Raw genomic sequence first — 24,171 nt, forward strand, 5'->3', positions numbered from 1 at the left:
CCCACCTATGCATCCTAGCCTCTTACACTAAACCCATCACTCTTTCCCACATTGCTGACCATTTGAGGGCCTGGTCCTTCTCAAGACATTTCAAAGCAGGTAGTTCGTCATACATAATTCTTGATTGATTCCGTAATTACCCACTATAAGTTATCCTATATAATTCTTCCCAATGATTTCTTTCATGAGATACTGCAGGGAAACAGCATCTAATAAGTAAGAGATGGTTCAGAAGAATGGCATTTCGTTCCTCCACTGAGCTGTGGTTCAAAACATTTCATTTTCTTGGAATAAACTCTGGAGGGCTTAGTTCAGTTTATTATTAGACACCCAGTGAGTTTTAAAATGCCACTGGAATTTGCAGAAGAACTTCATCAGTAAAGAAAATTAACACTCAAAGTCCTACGTGTCAAGGATCAAAATTTATAAAGCTCAAGTGATCCTGTGAAATGAGTTCACAGAGCTTTTTTAATCCCCAAAGACTTTCCTTCCTGGATGTTTTATCCCATTTAATTTAGTATTGATGACTTAGCTCATCTTCTGCTCTAAATCTGAGGGACTAAATAACAACATTTTGCTTCCTTGAGAAAACATCTCTGTATTATCTCCTTGTAAACATTTTATTCTGCCAAGTGTACACATATGTTACTTTACCCTGTAAAATTATTAGCTAATCTGATGTAGTCTGTCCTTCCAATACTGGATTCAGCTTCCCTTTAGTACCCAGTGCTCAAGCAACAAACAAGTATTGGGCACTGCTATAAAGAGCAGTAGGCCCTGTGCATGTGCTGGAAAATGTGTGAGCCAGCTAAGGGCACCCAAAATCTAAAGCTGCAAACACCCTTTCAGTAGTCATAGAAAGATGTTTATATGTTGTTAAGTGAAAAAGTTGGTTGTAAAATCATATATAGATTTCCAAAAATCTACTAGCAGGATGAGGTGAGTTAGTGTGATGCTTCTTTTTACCAAAAACACATAAAAATACCAATGAAATATAAGGTTTTATATAAGGAAGGGGAAAACATTTGCAAATCGTATATCTGATAAAGGACTTATATTCAGAATATATAAAGAACTCTTAGAACATAATAGTAAAAGACAGTCTAATTTAGAATTGGGCAAAAAAATTGAATAGACTTTTCTTCAAAGAAGGTGTTCAAATGCAAATAAGCACATGAAAAGATGTTCAACATTATTAGTCATTAAGGAAATGCAAATCAAAACCAGTTAGATACCACTTCTCACCCCTTGGGATTGCTATAACCAAAAAGACAGATAACAGGTGTTGGTGAGGGTGTGGGGAAATTGGAATCCTCACATATTGCTGGTGGGAATGTAAATTACTGTACCATTTGGAAAACAATCTGGTTGTTTCTCAAAAAGTTAAGCATAGTGTTACCATACGACCCATCATTTTCACTCCTGGAATTGAAAGTATATATCCACATAAAAACTTGTACATAAATGTTCATAGCAGCATTAATTACAATAGCCCCAAAGTAGAAATAACCTCAATGTCCATCAGCTGATAAATAGGTAAATAAAATATGGTATATCCATACATGCAATATTACTTTGCACTAAAAAGGAACGAAGTGCTGATGCATGCTACAACATGGATGAGCCTTGAACACATTAGGTAAAGTGAAAGAAGCCAGACACAAAAGGCCACATATGGTATGATTCCATTTATATGAAATGTCCAGAACGGGCAAATTCATAGAAACAGAAAGTTGATGAGTGGTTGACAGGGGCAGAGTGGAGATGGAGAATGAGGAGTGACTGCTTAGTGGATACTGGGTTTCTTTTTGATGTAATGAAAATGCTCTGGAATTAAATAGTGGTAGAGGTTGCATAACTTTGTGACTATACTAAAAACCACTGAATTGTATATTTCAAAAGGGGTGAATTTTATGGTATGTGGATTATGTCTTGATTTTTCCAAAATCAAGGGGAAAAAAGTAAGAAAGAGAAATTACCAGAGGGTATGTCTAGATCATTCAGGCTACTATAACAAAATGCCATAAACTGAATACTTTATAAAAACAGAAGTGTATTTCTGATGGTTCTGGAAGGTGGGAAGTCCAAGATTAAGACACCAGCAGATTCAGTATCTGATGACTGCTCATTTCCTGGTTTATACATGGTGCCTTCATCACTGTATCCTCACATGGTAGAAAGGGCAAGGCAGCTCTCTGAGGTGTCTTTTATAATGGCACTAATCCCATTCATGAGATCTCTGCCCTCATGACCTAATCATCTACCAAAGGCCCACACTTTCTAAAACCACCACATCGACATTGGGGGTTTCAACATATGAATATGACAAAGACATTCAGACCATAGCAGGGTAGATGTGAAGAGGGAATTTAAAACCAGAGGGATTGCCTAATCAGGTAGAAGACAAGGGGCTCTATGTTCTGATGTCTAGTGGTTGCAATGTTAGTTTCTGCAAGGGGGCAAGAGATGTGGCCTTGAGCTTTTGCAAGACAAGGAGTTGAAAATGAGATGCCTACCTAAACTTTGGCATGGAAAGGCGGTACTGTCAGTGAGAGGGGTTGCTAGAAAATTTCCACCCACTGGCTTAGGGAAGCTACAAAAAAGATTATCTTTTCCTAGACACCTTGGTAGGTGAAAAAAGTCTCCCATAAGAAATTTAAATCTCAAAACCCCAAGCCTTGATCACATATGGAATTGAAGATCAAAATCTCATTTCTCACATAGTACAGGACTCCTTGAGCTGAGAAACAAATGTGAGATTGGTCCAGAATTTATGACCGACGTGGCAACTTGGGAAAGCAGATGCATAGCTGCTCTGAAACACTATTTGCATAGGGAAAAAAAAGCACTTATAGGAATAGAAGCCTTGGCTGGACATGACCTTAATCAAAATGACAAACCCTGAAAGTATCTACCTGGGACAAGAGTTAATAGACATAGCCAATAGGAGGATTAGTACCACCTCTAGAAACTCACAGTAATGTAGGAATCAGGAAGAGGGTATAAAGAAGTATGTTTAAAATAATTTATAAGATAAAAGGATCAAATGGCACAAAAGAGAAAAGGAAGGGTGGATTTAGATGGAAACAAATCAACAGAACTTCTGGAAATGAAGATGAAAATTAGGAAAATTTCAAAAAGGTTAAAAAGTAGAGAAAACATTGGTCAACAAAGAATTATTAAATTGGAAGTTAATACTAAAGTACTTATCCAGAATATATCCCCCAAATACAGAGAGATGAAAAAAAGATTAGGAGACATGGCAGAACAGAAAAGGTTTTAGGTATAGTTGTAACACCAGAAGGAGAAAACAGAGCACGAGACAACATTCAAGGTAATCATGGCTAGGAAATTGTTTAGAATTAATGAAAGTTCTGAAAAGTTACCAAGAGACCTAGGCAGAATAAATGCAAACAATTCCACACTTAGACACTTCATAGTAAAACTGCAGAACACTTAAAAAAAAAAAAAACTTAAAGTAACCAGTATGAAAAGGTTAATTCCCTACAAAGGAAAAATTAGACTGACAGATTTCCCATTACAGAATTTGATCCCAGGGGATGGGGTGTGGGGGAGAATACCTTAGGTATTATTCAGTGCTTTTAGAAAATATCTAATGTCAACTTAGAATTCTGTACCCATCTAAACTCACATTCAAATGCAAAGGTGAAATAGACATTTTCACAAGTAAATGTTGCTAGAGTTTACTTTGCTGAAAGAATTACCAGAAGTACTTCAGCAGTAAAGAAACTTAACAAGAGAAAAAAAAAAAAAAGATGCAAGAAGCGATGACGAGCAAAGAAATTGGTAAATGTGGGTAAGTCTATACAAACGTCAACTAAAAAACAGTAAAGGAGTTCTGTTTTTGGTAATGGCTGAGTAAGCTCCTGTTGGACCAGCCCTTCTACAGATAGACAGTATACTTTCTGGATAAAATACAAAAACCAATTGCCTTACAGCATGCCATTTGCCACCAAATGCAGAAGATGCTTGAGGGACATTGACACTTGGAATAAAGAAGTAACACTAGCTGAGTTTCCTGTTTTTAGGGATTTTAGCCTGACAGTAGGTCTCAGTCTGCATCATGTGGCTAAAACACCAATTCAACAATGTGAAGAATAATTTCTGACATCAACCAAAAAATACTACAACTACAAATAAACACGAACACATGATACCACCATAGGAATACGGTAATTCTCAATTACCAGACCCCATAGAACAGAAAATCCTTGAGATGTCTGAAAAGGAATTCTAAGCACTGATCTTAAGGAAACTCAAAGAGATAAGAGAATTATCAATTAGAGAACATAATGAAACAAAAGAAAATATCCAGGATGTGAAGGAAGAAATTTACAAAGAGATTATTACCATAAAAAAGAATGTATCAGAACTCCTAGAAATGAAGGATTCACTCAGTGAAATAAAAAACAGAACAGAAGTCTAGAGCAAGCACAAGAAAGAATTACAGACCTTGAAGATGGTCTATTTGAAATAACTCAGGCAGTCAAAAAAAGGAAAAAAATTAAGGAAAATGAAGAAAATTTAAGAGAGCTAGCAGACAACTTCAAGCACACAAACATCTGAATCACGGGTTCCAGAAGGGGGGATAAGAAAAGAGCACTGAAAACCTATTCAAGGAAGTAATAACAGAAAACTTCCCAGGTATAGGGAGAGATGTAGACCTCCATACATAGGAGGCCCAAAGATCCCCAAACAGACTCAATCCAAAAAGATCCTCTCCGAGGCACATTAGCATCAAACTGGCAAAACTTAAAGACAAAGAGAGAATCCTGAAAGCAGCAACCTAAAAGCATCAAGTCTTCTATAATGGAGCCTCCATCAGACTAACAGCAGATTTCTCATTTGAAACCTTACAAACCAGAACAAAATGGGATGATATATCCAAAATACTAAATTAAAAAATTGCCAGCCAAGAATTCTATACCCAGCAAGGTAATTCTTCAAAAATAAGGTAGAAATAGTGTATTTCCCAGATAAACAAAAACTATGAGAGTTTACTACCACACGACCAGCCCTGCAAGAAATTCTCTAAGGAGTTCTGCATCCAGAATCTGAAAAATGATAATCATAATCACAGATCCAGAAGAAAGAACAAAACCCACCATTAAAACCAAAATGCCAATGAGACAGAGGAAGAAAGAAGCTAAATCATGTCACCTCAAAAATCCAACTCACATTGAAGATGAAAAATAAAAGGGGAAGAAAGGAACAAATGATATTTAAAACATCCAAACAAAAAGCAATACTTATCAATAACACCCCTAAATGTAAATGGATTAAATTCCCCATTCAAAAGACTCAGACTGACAGTCTGGATTAAAAAGCTAGATGCACTACATGCTGTCTTTAAGGGATCCGCCTCACCTATAAAGACACACACAGACTAAAAGTGAAGGGATGGAAAAAGATAGACCATGCAAATGGAAACCAAAAACAAGCAGGAGTACCTATTTTTTTTATCAGATAAAATAGACTTCAAACCAAAAACCATAAAAAGAGACAAAGAAGGCCATTATATAATGATAAAGGGATCTATCCAGTTAGAAGACCTAACAATCATAAATATCTATGCACCCAACACTGGAGCACCCAGTTATGTAAAGCAAACACTCTTACACCAAAAAAACAGATGGACCCTAATACGATAATAGTGACTAACCTGAACACCCCTCTGACAGCATTGGGCATATCTTCTAGGCAACAAATCAACAAAGAAACACAGGATTTAATATTCTCCTTAGACCAACTGAACCTGGCAGATATCTGCAGAAAATATCATCCAACAACTACCAAATACACATTCTCATCAGCACATGGAACATTCTCTAGGATAGACCATGTTAGGTCACAAATCAAGTCTCAGCAAATTTTAAAAAATTGAACTCATTCTAAGTATCTTTTCAGAGCACACTGGATTAAAACTAGAAATCAATAACAAGTGAAATTCTGGAAACTACTCAAGTGCATGGAAACTAAACAACAGATTCCTGAAGGACCTATGGATCCAGGAAGAAATTAAACAGGAAATCAAAAATTTCTTGAAACTAATGAAAATAAAGATATGTCATACCAAAATGTGTGGGATACTGCAAAAGTAGTACTAAGAGGGAAGTTTATTGCAATAAATGCTTACATCAAAAGAATAGAAAGACTCCAAATAAATGACCTAACACAGTGCCTCAAGGAACTTGAAAAACAACAACAATCCAATCCTAAAGGTAGTAGATGGAGAGAAATAATTAAGATCAAGACAGAACTAAGTGAAATAAACACCCAAAAAATGATACAAAAGAGCAATAAAACAAAAAGTTGTTTTTTTGAGAAGATAAATAATATAAAACAACAAACAAAAATCAGTAGCGTTTTTATACTCCAGTAACAAACTAGCAGAAAAAGATGCTAAGAAAGCAAGCCCATTAACAATAATTGCCAAAAAAATAAAATATCTAGGAATAAATTTAATCAAGAAAGTGAAAGATTTCTACAATGAGAACTACAAAACGATTAGCTAGGTTAACAAAAAAAGAAGAAACAAGACCCAAATCACAAAAATCAGAAATGAAAAGGGAGACATTACAACTGATACTACAGAAATAAGAAGAATCACTAGAGATTACCATAAAAAAACTATATTCTGACAAATTTGAAAACCTGGAGGAAATGGGGAAATTTCTGGATGCATACAAACTACCAACACTGACCCAAGAAGAAATAGAGAATCTGAACAGACCAGTAACAAGCAATGAAATTGAAGCAGTAATCAGCAGTCTTCCAACAAAGAATACCCAGGACCAGATGGCTTTACAGCTGAATTCTATCAAACCTTTAAAGAAGAAGTAGTACCACTTCTTCTCAAACTATTCCAAAAAATTGAAACAGAAGTCATACTCCCAACCTCATTCTATGAGGCCAGCATCACCCTGATACCAAAACCAGATAAATATATACCACACACAAAAAAAGAAAATTAGAGGTGAGTATCCTTGATGAACATAGATGCAACAATCCTCACCAAAGTATTAGCAACCAGAATACAGCAACACATGAAAAATATTGTACACCATAATCTAGTGGGATTCATCCCAGGGATACAAGGTTAGTGCAACATATGCAATTCCATAAATGTGATACACCACAGCAACAAAACAAAGGACAAAAATCATATGATCACCTCAACAGATGCAGAAAAAGCATTGACAAAATTCAACATCACTTCATGATAAAGACTCTTAGCAAATTAGGTATAGAAGGAAATTGTCTCAACATGTAAAAGCCATTTACAACAAACCAATCGCCAGTATTATCCTGAATGAGGAAAAGCTGAAAGCTTTTCCCTTAATAAGAGGAACAAGACAAGGATGCCCACTCTCACCACTCCTATTTAACATAGTATTGGAAGTACTAGCTAGAGCCATTAGGCAAGAGAAAGAAATAAAGGGCATCCAGATTGGAAAGGACGAAGTCAAACTGTCCTTGTTTGCAGATGACAGGATCTTATATATAGAAAAATCTGTAGACTCTACCAAAAAACTCTTAGAGCTGATTAACAATTTCCGTAATGTTGCAAGATACAAAATCAACACACAAACATCAGTAGCATTTTTATACTCCAGTAACAAACTAGCAGAAAGAGAAATTAAGAAAGCAAGCCCATTTACAATAATTGCCCCCAAAAATAAAATACCTCAGAGTCAAATTAATCAAGAAGGTGAAAGATCTCTAGAATGAGAACTACAAAACACTACTGAAAGAAAATAATGAGGACACAAAAAGATGGAAAGACATTCTGTGCTCTTGGATTGGAAGAATTAACATTGTGAAAATATGCATACTACCCAAAGCAATCTACAGATTCAACATAATCCCCATCAAAATACCAATGACATTCTTCAAAGGAATAGAAAAAGTGATCCTAACATTCATATGGAACAACAAAAGACTATGAATAGCCAAAGCAATCTTCAGCAAAACAAAAATAAATAAATAAAGCTGGAGTCATAACACTACCTGACTTCAACTTATATTACAAAGGTATTGTAACCAAAACAGCATGGTACCAGCATAAAAATAGATACTCAGATCAATGGAACAGAATAGAAAACCTGGAAATCAACCCACATACTTACAGTTAACTGATCTGTGACAAAGGCACCAAGAACATGCATTGGGGAAAAGACTGCCTCTTCAATAAATCGTGCTGGGAAAATTGGACATCCATATGCAGAAGAATGAAACTGGAGCTGTACCTCTCACCATATACCAAAATTAACTCAAAATGGATTAAAGACTTAAATATAAGACATGAAACTATAAAATTACTTAAGGAAAACATAGGGGAAACACTCCAGGAAGTAGGGCTGGGCAAAGACTTTATGAATAAGACCCCAATAACACAAGGAACAAAAGAAAAAAATAAACAAATGGGATTATATCAAACTAAAAAGCTTCTGCACAGTGAGGGAAACAATCAACAGAGCAGAAAGACAACCCACAGAATGGGAGAAAATAATTGCAAACTATACATTCGACAAGGGATTAATATCCAGAATACTACAAAGAACTCAAACAATTATACAGTAAAAAAAACAAAACCAACAAATAATCCAATTTAAAAATTGGCAAAGGAGATGAATAGACATTTTTCAAAGAAAGACATACAAATGGCCAACAGGTATATGAAAAAATGCTCAGCATCACTAGTCATCATAGAAATGCAAATCAAAACCGTATTGAGATATCATCTCACCTCACTTAGACTGGCCATTATTAGAAAGACCAAGAATAATAAATGCTGGCAAGGATGCTGGGAAAGAAGAACTCTCCTACACTGTTGGTGGGACTGTAAATTAGCACAGCTATTATGGAAAGCAGTATGGAGGTTCTTCAAACAGCTACTATAGAACTACCATGTGATCCAGCAATCCCACTACTGGGTAAATGTCCAAAGGAATGGAAATCATCATGTTGAAGGGACACCTGCACTCCCATGTTCATTGCAGCTCTATTTACAATAACCAAAGTATGGAAGCAGCCTAAATGTCCACTATTGGACAACTGGATAAGGAAAATGTGGTATATATACACAATGGAATACTACTCAGCCGTAAAAAAGAATGAAATTCTGCCATTTACAGCAGCATGGTTGAGTCTGGAGAAAATAGTGTTAAGTGAAATAAGCCAGACAAGGAAAGAGAAATACCACATGTTCTCACTCATAACTGGGTGCTAAGAAATAAAGAAAGGAAGGAAAGAAGGAAGGAAAGAAAGAAAGAAAATACCACAACCATACATTGAACTTTCATAAGGAGAGAACAAACTAAAGGATACTAGAGATAAGGAGGCGGGAGGGAGGGGGAATTGTGGAGTGATAGGTTGGATAAATGGCATAAAAAAAATCATGATTTGTAATAATGAATGTGCTATTAATAAATAATAATTTTTTGCAGTTAGAAACCAAAGTTGAACCAAAATGCTATCAATAACAACATAGAACATGAGAGGTAATTAAAGTTTGTGTGACTGGCAAGGGGAAAGCTCTTAAATTTAGACATTAATCCAGATATGCATGTTAATGTCTTAAGGCTAACCACTAAAAGAACTGAAAGAGAACATAAAATGCCAAATCACAGTGGGGTCAACAAAGAAAATGAAGAAAACTAATCAAATAGAAAGCAGAGGAAGAAAAGAAAAAGCATAATAAATAGAAAACACAAAATACAAATATATTACTAATATCAATATAAATGGTTTAAACTTCCATGGTAAAAGGTTCTCATATAGGATAAAAGTAGAAAATTTAGCTATGTGATGCTTATAAGATCCCCAGACAAAACAATGATGCAAATGTTGAAAACGAAGGAGTGTAGAAAGAAATACTCAGGCCCATATGTCAAATATAGACATTATGTAAATATTGTCATATCATCATCATTACATTTTACATAAATGTAAAGAAATACTCAGGCCCATATGTAAATATCAGACAAATAGACTTTAAAGCAAAAAGCATTATTAGGAATAAAGAGGGCTGTCTATAATCATAAAAGAAATATTTCATTAACTATACAACAATTATAAATCTTAATGCACCTTACATGATAGTATTAAAAATATAAAGCAAAAATTAACAGAATTACAGAAAAACAGAGAAATCCATAATTATAATGAGAGAGTTTAATGCTTATTCTCAGTTGGTAGAGAATAAACATTATTTTTAAACACACGAGACTTTACAAAAATTGATCAAGTAGCAGCCTAGTGCAAGTCTCAACAAATACCAAAGAATTCTAGACTCTTTTCTCTGATCAAAATGAAAAATAAAATAAAATAAAAATGAAAATCAATAACAAAAGCCACATATTTGGAAAATTTTAAACCTAACAATTATAAAATATTAAGGCTAAACGACAATAAAAATGCTCTGATTCTAGGGTACAGCAAAAGCTAGGTGTTAAGAGAGTTTTATAGCCTTAAATGCATGTATGAGAATAGAGTAAATATTAAAAGTAAATGAGCTTTACTTTTAAAAATTTGCTTTTTAAAAGTTAAAGAATAGAACAGATTCATAATCAGTAGAAGGAACAAATAAGATAAGACTAGATTTTATTGCAATGGAAAACAAATAAACAATGTAGACAGACACATAAGCAATCATCAACCTACCTGAAAGCCAGTTCTTCCTTAAAATTAATGAAATAAACCTCTGAACTTACTGATCAAAGGATAAAAAACTGAGGGCTAAATAAATAATATTCAGAAAGAAAAGGCAGGCATAATTACAGATATGTCAGAGATCTTAAAATCATGTGAGAAATCTGTGAACCACTTTATGCCCACACACCTAAAAACCTAAACCAAAATCGATCATTTCTTTAGGCTTCAAAATTAAAACAGTGTATATAACACTATTCCATTTTTTAAATATTGGGGCAGGAAAGGAAGAGAAAGGGAGTGAGAGAGAGAGTAAGAGAGGATGGATAAATTGTTAACTCTGAGTAGTAGAATTCAGGTAATTGTAACCATCTTCCTTTTTGCTTTTGTGTGCTCTGATTAATTTACCCCCATGCCTAGCATATCATCAACGGTGACTCCTATGTATGCAATCGTCGTTTATCAGGTAGGTCATGGATGGGCAGAGCTGTGGCAGCGACACGGCCCATGACAGGGCCTCCGAGAAAATCCCAGGGGCAGAGATGACAGTGGCCTTTCAGTGCAGCGTGTCCACTTGAAATGGTTTCCTGTTCTGTCCGGAGCCGGTTTCCTCTCCATCACCTTCCATTACCCTTAAACCATTGGTAGTGAACGTCCCTCACCCACCACACCTTGAGAGTCTGCTGCTTCCATAAACTGAAGAGAAGGGGTTTGTCCGTGCTTGGCAGAGGTGGAGTGGAGACCACCTCTAGTCACACAATGACCTTGTTTTCATCCAAAGGTTGGCATGAATTGTTGAAAATAATCTTTATTAGTGAGTAGGTATTTTATCATGCTTTAACTATCTTGTCTAACATTTAAAAACTCAGAATAGGAGGAGCTTCCAAAGGAATCGGAGAAGGGACGAGGAAAACAAGAGTGATGTTGTGTCACAAGGGAGGGAAGAGAATATTTCTAGTTCAGGAATGGGAGAACGATCAGGTATGGGGAGGCCTGGAAGTCCCTTTGGATTTAGCAACTTGGAGATTACTGGGGAGCTTGCTTTTGTTTGCTTTAAGGAAAAGGAACAAAAGGCAGATTGGAGTGGACCCAAAAGTGAGTGGGAGTTAGGACATAAATTCACCACCAGGGGTGGTTCTTTTAATAATTTTGACTGTTAGAGGTTAGGACTGTTACTGGGAGGTAACTAGATGAGGATATAGTATTGAGGGAAGTTTTTGTTTAGTGTTATCTGGTTTTTTTTTTTTTTTTAATGGGAGCCTAGTTTCCTGAGGCTGCTGTAACAAATTCCTCAAACAGGTGGCAACAGAAATTTATTGTCTCACTGTTCTAGATGCCAGAAGTCTGAAATCAAGGTGTAGGCAGGGCCACGCTCCCTCCCAAGGCTCTGGGGGAGAATCTGTTCCACGCTGCTCTCTGAGCTTCTGGTAGCTGCTGGCAAGCCTTGGCGTTCCTTGGCTTGTAGCCACATCACCGCGATCTCTGCCTCCCTCTTCACATGGCATTCTCCTCTGTGTATCTCTTATAAGAACACTTGTCATTGGATTTAGAGCCCACCCAGATAATCCAAGATGATTTGATCTTGAGATACTGAATTTAACTACATCTCCAAAGACTCCTTTTCCAAATAAGGTAACATTTACAGGATCCAGTGAGTTAGAACATGGACATATCCTTTTGGCAGCCACCATGCAACCCACTACAGGTGCTATTTGAGTATGAATAAAAATTGGTGGGGTGGTATAGGCCTTCCTAAGCAAGATATAAAGCCCAGAGGCCATGGAAGGAAACACTGATAGTTTTAATTACAGAAAAATTAAACACTTCTAAATGATGAGAAATACCACAAGCAAAGTTAAAAAAGACAAGTGCAGAACAGGAGACAATACTTGCCACGTACACCATAGGTATGTCTGGTAGGAACTGCACAATCACAAAGTGGGTACAGAGAAATAAATTATTTTTCTACTATTGTCTGGCCCCGTTTTTGTAACAGAAAAAAATGACTCACATTTGCCAATTCAGAGTAACTTGGTTACCTTCGGTTAGTTTTTTCCAGGTAATGCAGTCTGTTTGGGGTATGTCCTTGTCTCTCAGGGCTTCTCCCTTCCTTCTCACTGAGCACAGGGAGAAGTGTGTACAGTGACATGCTTTGCATTGGTATGGCTGGCTGTGTGCCCAGCATGACCATGAGCTTTTTGGAAGAAGGGTATTGTCATTTACCCAACTCTGAATCACCATTGCCTCAGATCTGCCCATCACCAGAGAATCCTTATTGACTCACATTGATCTTTTAAAAAGATCATTGAAGCTTTTAAAATCACTGGGTGCTTCAGTTTCCAGGGATATTAAATAGGGCCAGGACTGCATTTATCATATTCCCAGCAGGGCTATTGTGAGGATTAATGTTTTATCATAACTGGTCTCCTGCTCCTTTAAAAAGGCATTAATTAAGTTAAAGGTTTTATTTTTCAAGAATGTGCTTGTTAGTTTTATAACACTCCATGTAGTCTCTGAACTATAAGTACATAATCAGGTTTTCATACTTTCTCATAAAAAGTATGACATATAGCAGTACCCAAAATTAACCCACCGTTAGAGTTCCTCTCTGGACACTATGTCAAGCCATTGATCTTCCCGGGTCTTGCTATTCTACAGGAAAGTCCTCCCTGGTACCCTGGCCTGTAGGAGGTCTAGGACAGGTGCACGGGGGAGACAGCCCCCCAGCTGACATGCTGTTCTCTTCTCCTTCGCCGGTTCCCAGTGAGATGAAGCAGAAGCTGGAGGAGGAGGGCAGCAGGTGCAGCATCCTCTCGAAGCACCAGAAGTTCGTGGAGCACTGCTGTATGCGCTGCTGCTCACCCTTCACCTTCCTCGTCAACACCAAGCGCCGGTGTGGGGACTGCAAGTTCAACGTCTGCAAGAGCTGCTGCACCTTCCAGAAGCACGAGAAGGTCTGGGTCTGCTGCGTCTGCCAGCAAGCCAGGTGAGTGGCCGGGCACACTGTTGGGGTGTGAACCACTTCCTTCAACCAGGTAGGACTGGCAAGATTGATAGGTCAGCACAGAGCAGTGACTGCAGCAAAGAGATTACTGAGGTGAGATGTGGTTAAGGACACTGTTAACCTTCATAGAGAGGATGGGTTGGGGCCACAAGGGACACCTGGAATGAGTAGAAAGGAGAGGTAGACGCAGTCTTGGAGTTGTAGATGCAGCTCCCCACGTGCTTCATCCATCCTTGTGGAATTTCTCAACAGGGCTCATTCTTTCATGCAGTTTGTTCCACAAGAGTGTGCTGGAGTCTTAGGAATAATTTTGCATGCAGGACATGTGATGGTGAATTGGGCAGATTGCTTGACTCAGAGGTTTCGGGGAAGATGGGACACGTGAGAATTGGTCTCACTACGTACATACCCTGGCCAATTTGTCCATGGGCTGTGGAGAAAGCTTCATAGAGGACAAGAAATAATAGCAGGATTGTAAAAGTTAAAAAAGAGTCAATACTATGATGACTACTGTGGGAAGGAAATGACTAGCATGGCATTTCACATCCCCCCTTGGTGACTGGCAGAACATTTCTTTGCTACGTTGGGGATTTGGAAAATGATAAGTTTGACAAACCAGTGGCTGGTATTTGATCCTTGGAATTCTTAAATCCATGCTGATCTTAGCATCTGGAATGCTCATTGTGATTTGTATTTGCTGCATTTTCCACTATGCCTGTGTTACAGTGAGCAAGTCTGAGGCTGGCTGGTCCCATGGGCACACTCTCAGGAGCTCCTGCCTCCTGCATTTGCTCACTTATATCCTTTGATGCATCAAATCCTAGCATTTTCCCATAAAGCTAGCTAATAGGGACAGCTGCTAAGCTCCCTTGGGGTCTCCAAGGATTCAGTCTCTGGACTATAAAGAACAAAGTAGCCCAGAGACACCAACTGAAGCAAAAAGTGGTTTGTTGAGCATAGTGTCCAGGGCTGGGTGCTGCACAGGTTCTGTGCCTGACTTTTGAAGCAAGGCACCCATCTGAGTCGCCAATGGCAACTGGACACGAGGAGGAAAAGCCTCTGTGATAACAGAGGGAAGGAGGAGACTTTGATTGTAGATGGGCATATGTTTGGGAGTAATAGATGGAGAGAGCTTCATCTATACCTTCTGCTTCTCAGTAAAGCTGGGGTAAGGTCAAGCACTGAGAACAAGAGAGTTGTATGTTGAAAGAAATTAAAGTAAATTTGAAGTAGACATTACAGGAGTTGGAGAGCCAGGCTTTCAAGCCAGGTTCTGCTAACTTTAACCATGAATTTCTTTGCTTTCAATCTTCCCATAGCTTGACTTGCTCCAGCCACACTCAACTACCCATGTGCAGACATGAGGAAAGCAGATAGTTGGTTTATTCGTGCACTGGGGATCTTACAGGGTCTTGGGACAGGTCAGAAGGTAATGGAGTTTAGATATTACATAATGAAAAAAGTAAGGACAGAAGAAGGCTGGATGGGGAAAAGATGAAGGGGTCAGTCAACTAGAAGTACCTGGTGAAGTTGAAAGATTATCACCATGGTACTTAACAAAGCAAATTAGAAGAGCAAAAAATTCTGTGTAAGGAAGAAGGTGTTTGAATTAGTGATTTTCTACATGGATTGGTTGGGTCATGACCACAGAAATAGGAAGCAAGGTCTAGACGAGGAAGTCAAGGAACTAAAAGGCCAGTGAGCGTGGATTCTGAAACTACCAGGATGGTGACAGCAGTAAGGAGGTGAAGAATGAGCCAGGTAACAAGATCTTCTTGAGTGAGAAGGAGGAACTAGAAGGCCAAGAGTTGACAGAAATAAGGAGTGGAAGAGGGTGGTATGACTGAATGTCATGATTCTGCACCTGGCAAGTTGGGACAGTCTTATGCAGCACTTGGCACAAACATCTGCCGTGGCACCACTGTGCTGTGCTGGCATCTGTTACCAGCTGGTGGTGAATGCCACCAGACAAGGAACCTGTCTTCTTCCACTCCATTTGTAGCACCTGAACCTGGCATATAGAAGGAACATGAATCTTTGTGAGCTGAATAATAGAACGGGACAATGTCCAATAGCCGCCAAATGCATGGCACAGTTGAAGCTATAGGAATTTTGAGGAAAGGAACCAGAGAGTGTCAGGTGTCCTAAAGAGACATAAAGCATGAAAGAGAAGGGCATCACAGATGGAACTCCGGTGGAGAGGAGGAATCGTGGGGCATTTTCAAACAAGGAGTGGCATGAGCAAAAAAGGCAGCTCCCCCAAAGTGTAGGGGGGGGCTCCTGGAGTAGACCACTGTTGCAGTGGAATGACGGCTTGGAGAGTTGGGTCAGTTTGTGTGAAGAATTTGGGTTTGATCCTCAAGGAGTTGTGAAATAATTGAAATTTCAAACCCTAGCAGTGTGCTATATTCTTTACTGCGCTTCAGCATATTCACCCACAGACAGAAGGAAGTACTAAGACCTACATGATTTTGTTTCTTTCAATTTTTTTCTCTTTCTCTTCTCCCCAGGTCAGAAAAATGTCCAAATGTACTAAACAGTTAATAGCAATAAAACATGCAGCCTCTAGACCCCATATCCACTCTGAGTTGTATGTGCGGGTCTGTCGTCATCTTGCAATTAAACGACACATTGCATTTGTCAAATAAGCGACTTTATTCCTTTTTTAGTGTAAAATAGTTTATTTTACACTACCTCAGAATCACATCACTTATAAATGGGAGAACTTTGCCTCGAAAGCCAGATCTGATTCCAACCCTGGGCTATTTTATATATACTAGATCATCTCAAGAAATTGCTTGTATTGAAAAATAAGTTGTAAAAAGAGAAGCAAATGGCTGCTAAGGCTGCATTTTAAATTTCCTAAGCAGGAGGTTTAGGCAATTCCATTTAACTTAATCTTACGTCATTTTCATGTCAACATTGCATAACAACTCCTGAGTCTCAGAAGTAGAACATTAGAAAATGAAGGACCATTCATAAAAGGCTACCTGAAAAGACATTCTAAAAGCCAGTGTACACTTGTTCCTTCTTTTTTTTTCTTTAAGAAAATAGAGAGTGACTGAAGAGTCTTTTATCACATTCCGTGGGTCTCGCTCAGACAGAGCACACCCAAACTTTTAAAATCAAAGTTGGTGGGAAAGGGATGCTGAGGTTGGTAATTTTGCTGTTTTACTCTTGAGTTATATCTTGGGGGAATGTCTCCAGGGGTCTTGGGATTATTATTGGCTGAAACCAAAAGATGGATAAGTTGAGCTCATTCCCTATTTTTCTATATTATTCAAGTTAATTGCAGGAATCTGTCTAGGAAAGAAACCCGTGAAATGTGTCACATTTTTGCTTCTTGAAATTTCTCTAAGGCCCAATTTGACAGAGAAGTACAGGTATTTCTGGGTCAAAGTACCACAGATATATGGTCTGTGGCTGGAAGTCTTCAATTGTACCTGGATCACGTTCACGTTTTTGGAGGGATGCCTCAGAAGAGTTTATTTCATTTATGTAGTAGCAAGCTGGGTAACCCCTCAGCATTACACAACAGCCACAGCCAAATTCATCCTATAAAATATTTAAGAAATAGTTTGACTTGAATCAAGTATGGAAAATTTCACATAACTAACAACTTTTGAAACCTGCCCAATTTTTTGGAGCAGAAAAATAGTTTACAACAATTTCCTTAAACTTTAAATACAGATTTTTCCCTATAAAAGCCAGCATCATGCTGGGTGATGGTGGCATGAGCACTCTGTGCTCTGGTCCACATTGTCCAGCAGCTCCTCTGCCCTTCATTCAATCCAAAATGTCCTCTTTGATTAGAAGTAATTAGTCTTTGGGACATTCTTCCAGCATATTCATATTTAAGCAAGTAGGTCTTTAAAACATTGTACATGTCAGAGTCCATGAAGCTCACATTTGGTGTGTGTGTGAAATCTCAGTAAAAGAGTTGATAGCAGCTCTGTGAAGTTGCACAGATAACCAGTTCAGTGAGGCCACTTTCAAACTCATACTTCACTCCCACTACCCATGATGTGTTTTTCCTATCTTTATGTGCATTAATTCCATTTTTGGTGCATCGGTTTAATTTCTAGCTGTTTATTCAGTGGCTCTATATGCATATGTTTGTTGAGATACTATGGGCCTTGAATAATTATGATAATAAAAATGCATGCCCACAAAACCTTAAGGAGCTAGGAGCTGAAGATAAGCATTCATCTGACAATATTAACACATAGCTTCAGAAGTAAATAACTGTGTCAAGCTCATGGGCCTGTCTACAATGTATTGTAAATAAGTGACTCGGCTTGGAAACAGGGTACATCAGGAGAGGACTCAGAGAGAATCAAGTCACTATGAAAGTGGTTGTAATCTGCAGCTTCCACTGTCTTCTTTTCATATCAGTGAAAAAAAGTCTCTGTGTTCTAGTGTTCTGTTTGATTATTTAGTTCAGTCAAAGCATTTTAAAAATTTTAAATGAAAATTCTCATTTAACTGTCATTTTCTATAATTACAATGATATGGTTAGCTCTTCATCTGATCTTTTGCCCCATATATTTTGCATTCAAATTTATTTCTGTCCTCAGGGTTATTTAAAATCTTTAGCTTTGGGTGCTTAACAAATACCAGATGAATTTATTATCAAATGAAGGATGGATTACTTATTTTGGAAGTTATATAGCAAATGGAATACTACTGAATCTTTCCTTTTGTCATTTTTTATCATATATAAATTTATCTTCTTGACAACTTATTGTATAGGTTCATACAAACATTATAAATAAGGACACATAGTAGTTGCATTTTAAGATCTTCTGCAGGAAACAAAACACAAAACTTTAGAGTGAGCCCAGTCCATATGTATCAGTCATTATCATTTTGGGTCAAATTGGTTCAAGAAAGATGTTCCTACTTTCCTTGGGAACAAATTAGCTTTCTATCTCTTTGCTTCATTATAAAAAAAGTCCTCTTTGATTTTTGTCATGTTGTACTATTACCTTTAATGCAGACCAATTTGGAAGATTGTTTTTAGGGAATGAGAGAAAAAATTATCCTTGGAACTGAAATCAGAATACATCTCCTCATTATGCCTGTGGCATTTGCTTCAGTTTTTCTTAGAAAACTTAAGGCTTCATTTTTATTTTCCCTTGGAATTGAATATCCTTTATTCTATATGATCACTTAGTAATTGGTATTCACAGAGCCCACACGATTTATAAATTATCATACCACCAGACTTTTGGCATAAACTCTGCAGTATGTTTCAGAGATACCCCAACAAGTTTTTAACATCCATGAGAAAGATATATATTAAACAATTATCATTATGAGCTAAGGACATTTGCAAAGTAACAAACATATGGGGAGATACTGGACCTCACTAGAAATCAAAAGAATAGAGATTTGTGCCTCAAGTAGATTTTTTTGCTTATTAAATTAGGGAATTTTTAAAAAATATATTTCTATTCAGTGTTGACCAGGGTAGATTTAAAAAGGCACTCTTCCATGGCTGGTGAAGTCTAAATGGGGATAACCTCTTACCAACATGTACTGAGAGTCTTTAGCATATCCAAGCACTTTTACCCAGTGATTTCATTTTTGAAAATCTACAACTAATGACATAACAGAATATTTTCAAAATGCTGTACAAAAATGAGTTGTACTGAATTATTTGTAATGTTAAAAATATAAATATTCTAAATGCCCAACAATGGAATGATACAATAAATTAGGACATGTTCAGTTTGACAGATTATGATGAGGCCTTTAATGTGTATATTTTATTAGCATGGGTAAACTCTTATTCTAAAATGTTAGATTAAAAACTGCAGGGCCGACCCCATGGCGCACTTGGGAGAGTGCGGCGCTGGGAGCGCAGCAGTGCTCCCACCGCGGGTTTGGATCCTATATAAGGATGGCCAGTGCACTCACTGGCTGAGCGCGGTGTGGCCGATCACAAAAAGACAAAAAAAAAAAAAACAACTGCAATGCATGGGGGACCTGAACATACCTCTCTCAGCACTGGACAGATGTTCTAGGCAACAAATCAGCAGAGTAGCCATTACTCTTTCAGAAGGAGAGAAGAAATCTAGGGTTACAGAGGTGGGAGGGGGGAAGGGGAGAGATTGGATGAAGGCATAAAGAATAAGTACGATTTGTAATAATATATATGCTAAAAATATTGATTTGATCAACATACGTCAATGCTGAACCCCAAAAATATGTAGAATCAATTATGATTCAATAAAAAAAATAAAACATTAAAAAAAACTGCAATGCAAAGTTTACGTATCATATAATCACTATGCAATAAGGAAAACAGAAAAAAGACTGAAAGGAAATACACAATCAATGCCAGTAACAGTAATCTTCCTTTGGGAGGCAGGCTTGTGGATGATGTTTTTCTTATCTCTGTTTTCCACTTAGTTTTCAAGTGTTTCACATTTTGCAACATGCTTTTATAACCAGGTGTAAATAAAACAAACAAAAATCTGCAGGACTTGCTCCTTCCTCTCTTCCCCATTCCAAAATCCTCTCTTCCATCACCCCAGTGTTATCCTTCCCCCAAGAGCCCCTCTGATTTAACCTACAGGGATAAAACTACCCAGCTTCCCAGGGAAAATGGAACCATTGAAGGGGACATGTATTTGGAAGTTCTAATTAATGGATAATTTATGTTAACATAAGACCCTGTCTGTACAAGAATTCCATAGAGACTGTGACCACAGTACTCAATCTGCATCGTTGTCAAAGTGATCTGAATCATGAGGCAGATGGGAATTCTTTAAAATTTAAATTGCCCCCAGTGAAAGCTAAGCATCAATTTTCTGTTCACCAGTTCTTTACTATCAATAGATTAAATAACAAGTAAATATATCCAGTGTATCTGCTATGGATGGGATTGAATTTGCCTTTTCAAATGAATTGTTTTATATAATCCTTATAAGAACTCTGCAAAGGACAAGAGACTAGCCCCTTTGTAGAGCCAGGGAAGACTGAAGCTCAGAATGATTATGGGGCCAGCCCAAGGTCACCTTGTCAGTCCCAAGTGCAGGAGTCTTTTCAGTCTCTCCAGGAATTCAGCCTGGGCTTCTGGGTCCCTTATCTTCAGCTGCCCAGCAGGCATCCTCAACTCAGCCAGCCAGCCAGACCCTATTTTTAAGTCTGTAGAGCAGTGGACAGCCTGTGCTCCCTCACCTCAAAAGGGTGGTGGCAATTTCTGTTTGTCTTGAAAGCACTGAGTGTCCACAGGCAGCTAACTGCACACTTTGCACTTCCTGTGCAGCTGTAGTAGTGAAAATGGACTTAGGGGAGTGAATGTCAGGGAAAGGGGACCCAGCATAGTTGTCTTACAGCCCATGGGTAGAACATTGGCATTCGCCTCCCTTTGGGCTCCTTACAGTCATCTTACCTGTGGCCTTTCGACTTTATCATTTATCCTATCTGGATCACAGGAGACAAGTTGGTACTGCATCCATTGAATGATTGAATCCCTAGAAGTCTGTGCTTTTAGGAAAAGTACAGACTGTGGCATTGCACATTATGGGCATGAATTAAGTCTTTAAATTATTTTGGTAAACCACTGGCCTCTCAACATGTCTTTTAATAGGTTTTAAAAAAGAAGAAGAAAGCTTTACCTTGACATACAAAGTTTGACAGGCTCTTTACTAAATCTGTAATATCCGCAACATCAGAACATTTAGATACATCTATAGGCTGACAACCATGGATTTTTATTAATGTGAGTTTGTTTGCCTGAAAGACTGTGCTGGATGGTTAATTTTATGCCATGTTACCAAGCTATTGGTCAAACACTAGTCTAGTTGCTGTGAGAAACATTTTTAAATAAGATTAACGTTTAGATCAGTAGACTTTCAGTAAAGCAGATTACCCTCCATACTATGGGTTAACCTCATCCAATCAGCTGAAGACTTTAAAAGAAAAGAGATGGACTCTCCTGAGGAAGAGGGAATTCTGTCAACAGTCTGCCTTCAGACTTAAGCTACAACATCAACTCTTACGTGGGTCTCCAGCCTGCCAAACTACGCTACAAATTTTGGACTTAACAGCGTTCACAATCTCATGAGCCAATTCCTTAAAATAAATCGGGTGGGAGGGAGAGGGAGAGAGCAAGCACACTCCGCCATTGGTTCTGTTTCTCTGGAGAACCCCGACTAATACAAGGAATGTAGAACAAGAGGGGATGGGAGGTAGAGAAAAGGAGGGAAGTAAAAGGGGGGACTCCGTGATCTGTGTTCTCCTGCCTGCCCCTGGAGAGAGGGGGCAGCAGATAGAAACTAAAGAAGCTATTTTTACAGAGGAACAGGGGACCCAGCAGTGTTGCTTTGCAGCTTAGGGGACAATGTGTGACATAGAAGTGGGAAGGGAGGAGATCCCCAACCCAGTGGTTTCTCTACAGATGGACCATCAGCAGAGCCTGGAAAGGGGGAACATCAGTGGCTTCCTGTGAGACTTCCCAGGGCTCCAGGAAAGAACTAGGAGACACGCTGGGGTGGAGACTTTATTCAGGCAGGAGCACAGAGCCAGCAGCACCATTGGAACTGTTAAGGTGACCTATGTGTGTATTTTCCCACAGGCTGGTGGCACTTGGGGAAATTCAAGTTGCAATAGTAAAACAGGCATTGACTGAGGCAATAAAAGAAGAAAAGGAAACTTAGGATATTGAAAAATTGGAGGATGGACCAGCCCAGTTAGTAGGCAGGCCCATGACCCAAACAAGGTCAATCTGATCCTCTCTGAAAATTAGAGCTTTGGGCAAAGTTGTATACCAAAGAAAGGCAGTTAGGACTGAGTCCTTCTGAGACAGGTGACAAGACTTTGACCATAAGTTCCTGTTACTGAGATCCCTGGACCTACTACCTCAAGTCTTGGATACGCAGGTTTTCCCTCAATTCTTTAAAGCACCAGATCCTTTCATTAAATTACCTTTTCACTGCTTAAAACAGAGCTCATTTCTACTGCTTAAAACAGAACCTAATGAACCATAACTGATATAGGAGAGGGTATGGAATCAGAGCTAGTTGAAAGGTAGAAATGGTAAAGAGATTGGTGACTTATACCCTAGTATGGGACTATTGTGGTTTCCTACATGTTTTTTAATCTTCCACACTTAACTTAAATATAGCATCTTGAAATTGGCAGGCCTAGCCAATAATTAAGTGGTAACCTGAAAGAAAAAGTGTTCATGAGTTCCAAATTTTCTAAAATCCCTGGTGTAGCAAACAGAAGGGGCTTCGGCGTCTTCAATTAATTCCATGAGTGTGGCAAAGAGAGGAGGAAACCTGTAGGAATGAAGTGGGGGGATGAGGGTGTAAGCGTTGTTTGTGTAAAGGCCAGGAGTGATGCAAACACTGCCGTGATAGTGTTATTGCCCATAGCATGCTTCTGCAAATGGGTGCAGGCTGCCTTGTGTCTAGAAGCATGCCCCAGGCACACAGATACCTGTGCTTCTGGATTCACATACAACCCTACAAGCCAGTGCTGACTCACCTCGTTGCAGCTGGTTTTCGTATTATTGTCATGTATTTGCCTTGGCTCTGACTTCAGAATAAGTCTTTTGAGATGCATCCAGTGCAGACGGAGAAGTGATAAGCTTGCTTTTCCTCAGATCAATGGTCTTCAACCTGAGCTACACACTTTCTGCAGCTTTCATGGGCCATGCAGATAATTTTAATGGAATTCATTTCCAATCCTCAGCTTTCATATGTGTCCTTTCCAACACTGATCTGCCCAAAAAAGCACCTCCCTTTTCATAACCACCCTTCTCTTACTTAACAAAGGGAAACACAGCCCTCACCCACCCCTAGTTTAACTGTAGCTCAATGTCTCAAGATGAGGAAAGCTCCAGAGTGCACCAAGCAAAAAGGCAGTTCAGAAATGGTATTGGCGTAAGAAAGCAAAGTACTCTAACAACTGGGGAATGCCTCCTTTTGTATGTCAGGTAATTTCTGATTCTTTGCTCTCAACAAAATTGGAGGACCTAAATGACAGCAAAAAAAAAATATTGGATTATAGGTTGCTGTGTGAGTTTTGACATATAACTCAGATGGTGTTCAATTTGGACATTGCTCTAAGAAAACTGTTTCCATTTTCATCTATGGGAATAAGTTTCCTTCGGGCTTACATTTTTAAATAAAAGAATAAAACTAGGGCTGAACACCTTCTCATTCAAGTCATAAATAATATTTATTTATGCATAAAGGAATTGATTTAAAAGCCAGCTTATTAAAAAATGCATTTGTAATAAAAGTATGTGTTTATGTTTTGTTACTGCTTACCAAATATTTTAGTATATTTATGTTTTTGGTCAATGTGTTTTAATACTAATCAGAATTGACAACTTAATCTAAGATAAATATTCTAACACTTTGAGCCTTATGACTCAAAAAATTTTATTAAATTAAATTTATTATACATGTTTCTATGACAGAATGATAACATGAGAAATAAAAGACTTAAGCGTAAAAACATATCACACTACA

At 38.2% G+C, this 24,171-nt stretch overlaps 1 protein-coding gene across 1 annotated transcript in view; it reads left to right on the forward strand.

Moving 5' to 3' along the window:
* Positions 1-24,171, forward strand: part of MYRIP (myosin VIIA and Rab interacting protein) — a 353,617-nt gene that overhangs the window by 153,326 nt on the left and 176,120 nt on the right. Inside the window, exon 3 of the mRNA XM_063114747.1 lies at positions 13,439-13,660. Within this exon, the coding sequence (XP_062970817.1) occupies positions 13,439-13,660 (222 nt within the window). The remainder of the gene's footprint in view (positions 1-13,438; positions 13,661-24,171) is intronic.

Source organism: Cynocephalus volans, chromosome 11 (assembly GCF_027409185.1).
Source record: "Cynocephalus volans isolate mCynVol1 chromosome 11, mCynVol1.pri, whole genome shotgun sequence".
Classification (NCBI taxonomy): domain Eukaryota; kingdom Metazoa; phylum Chordata; class Mammalia; order Dermoptera; family Cynocephalidae; genus Cynocephalus; species Cynocephalus volans.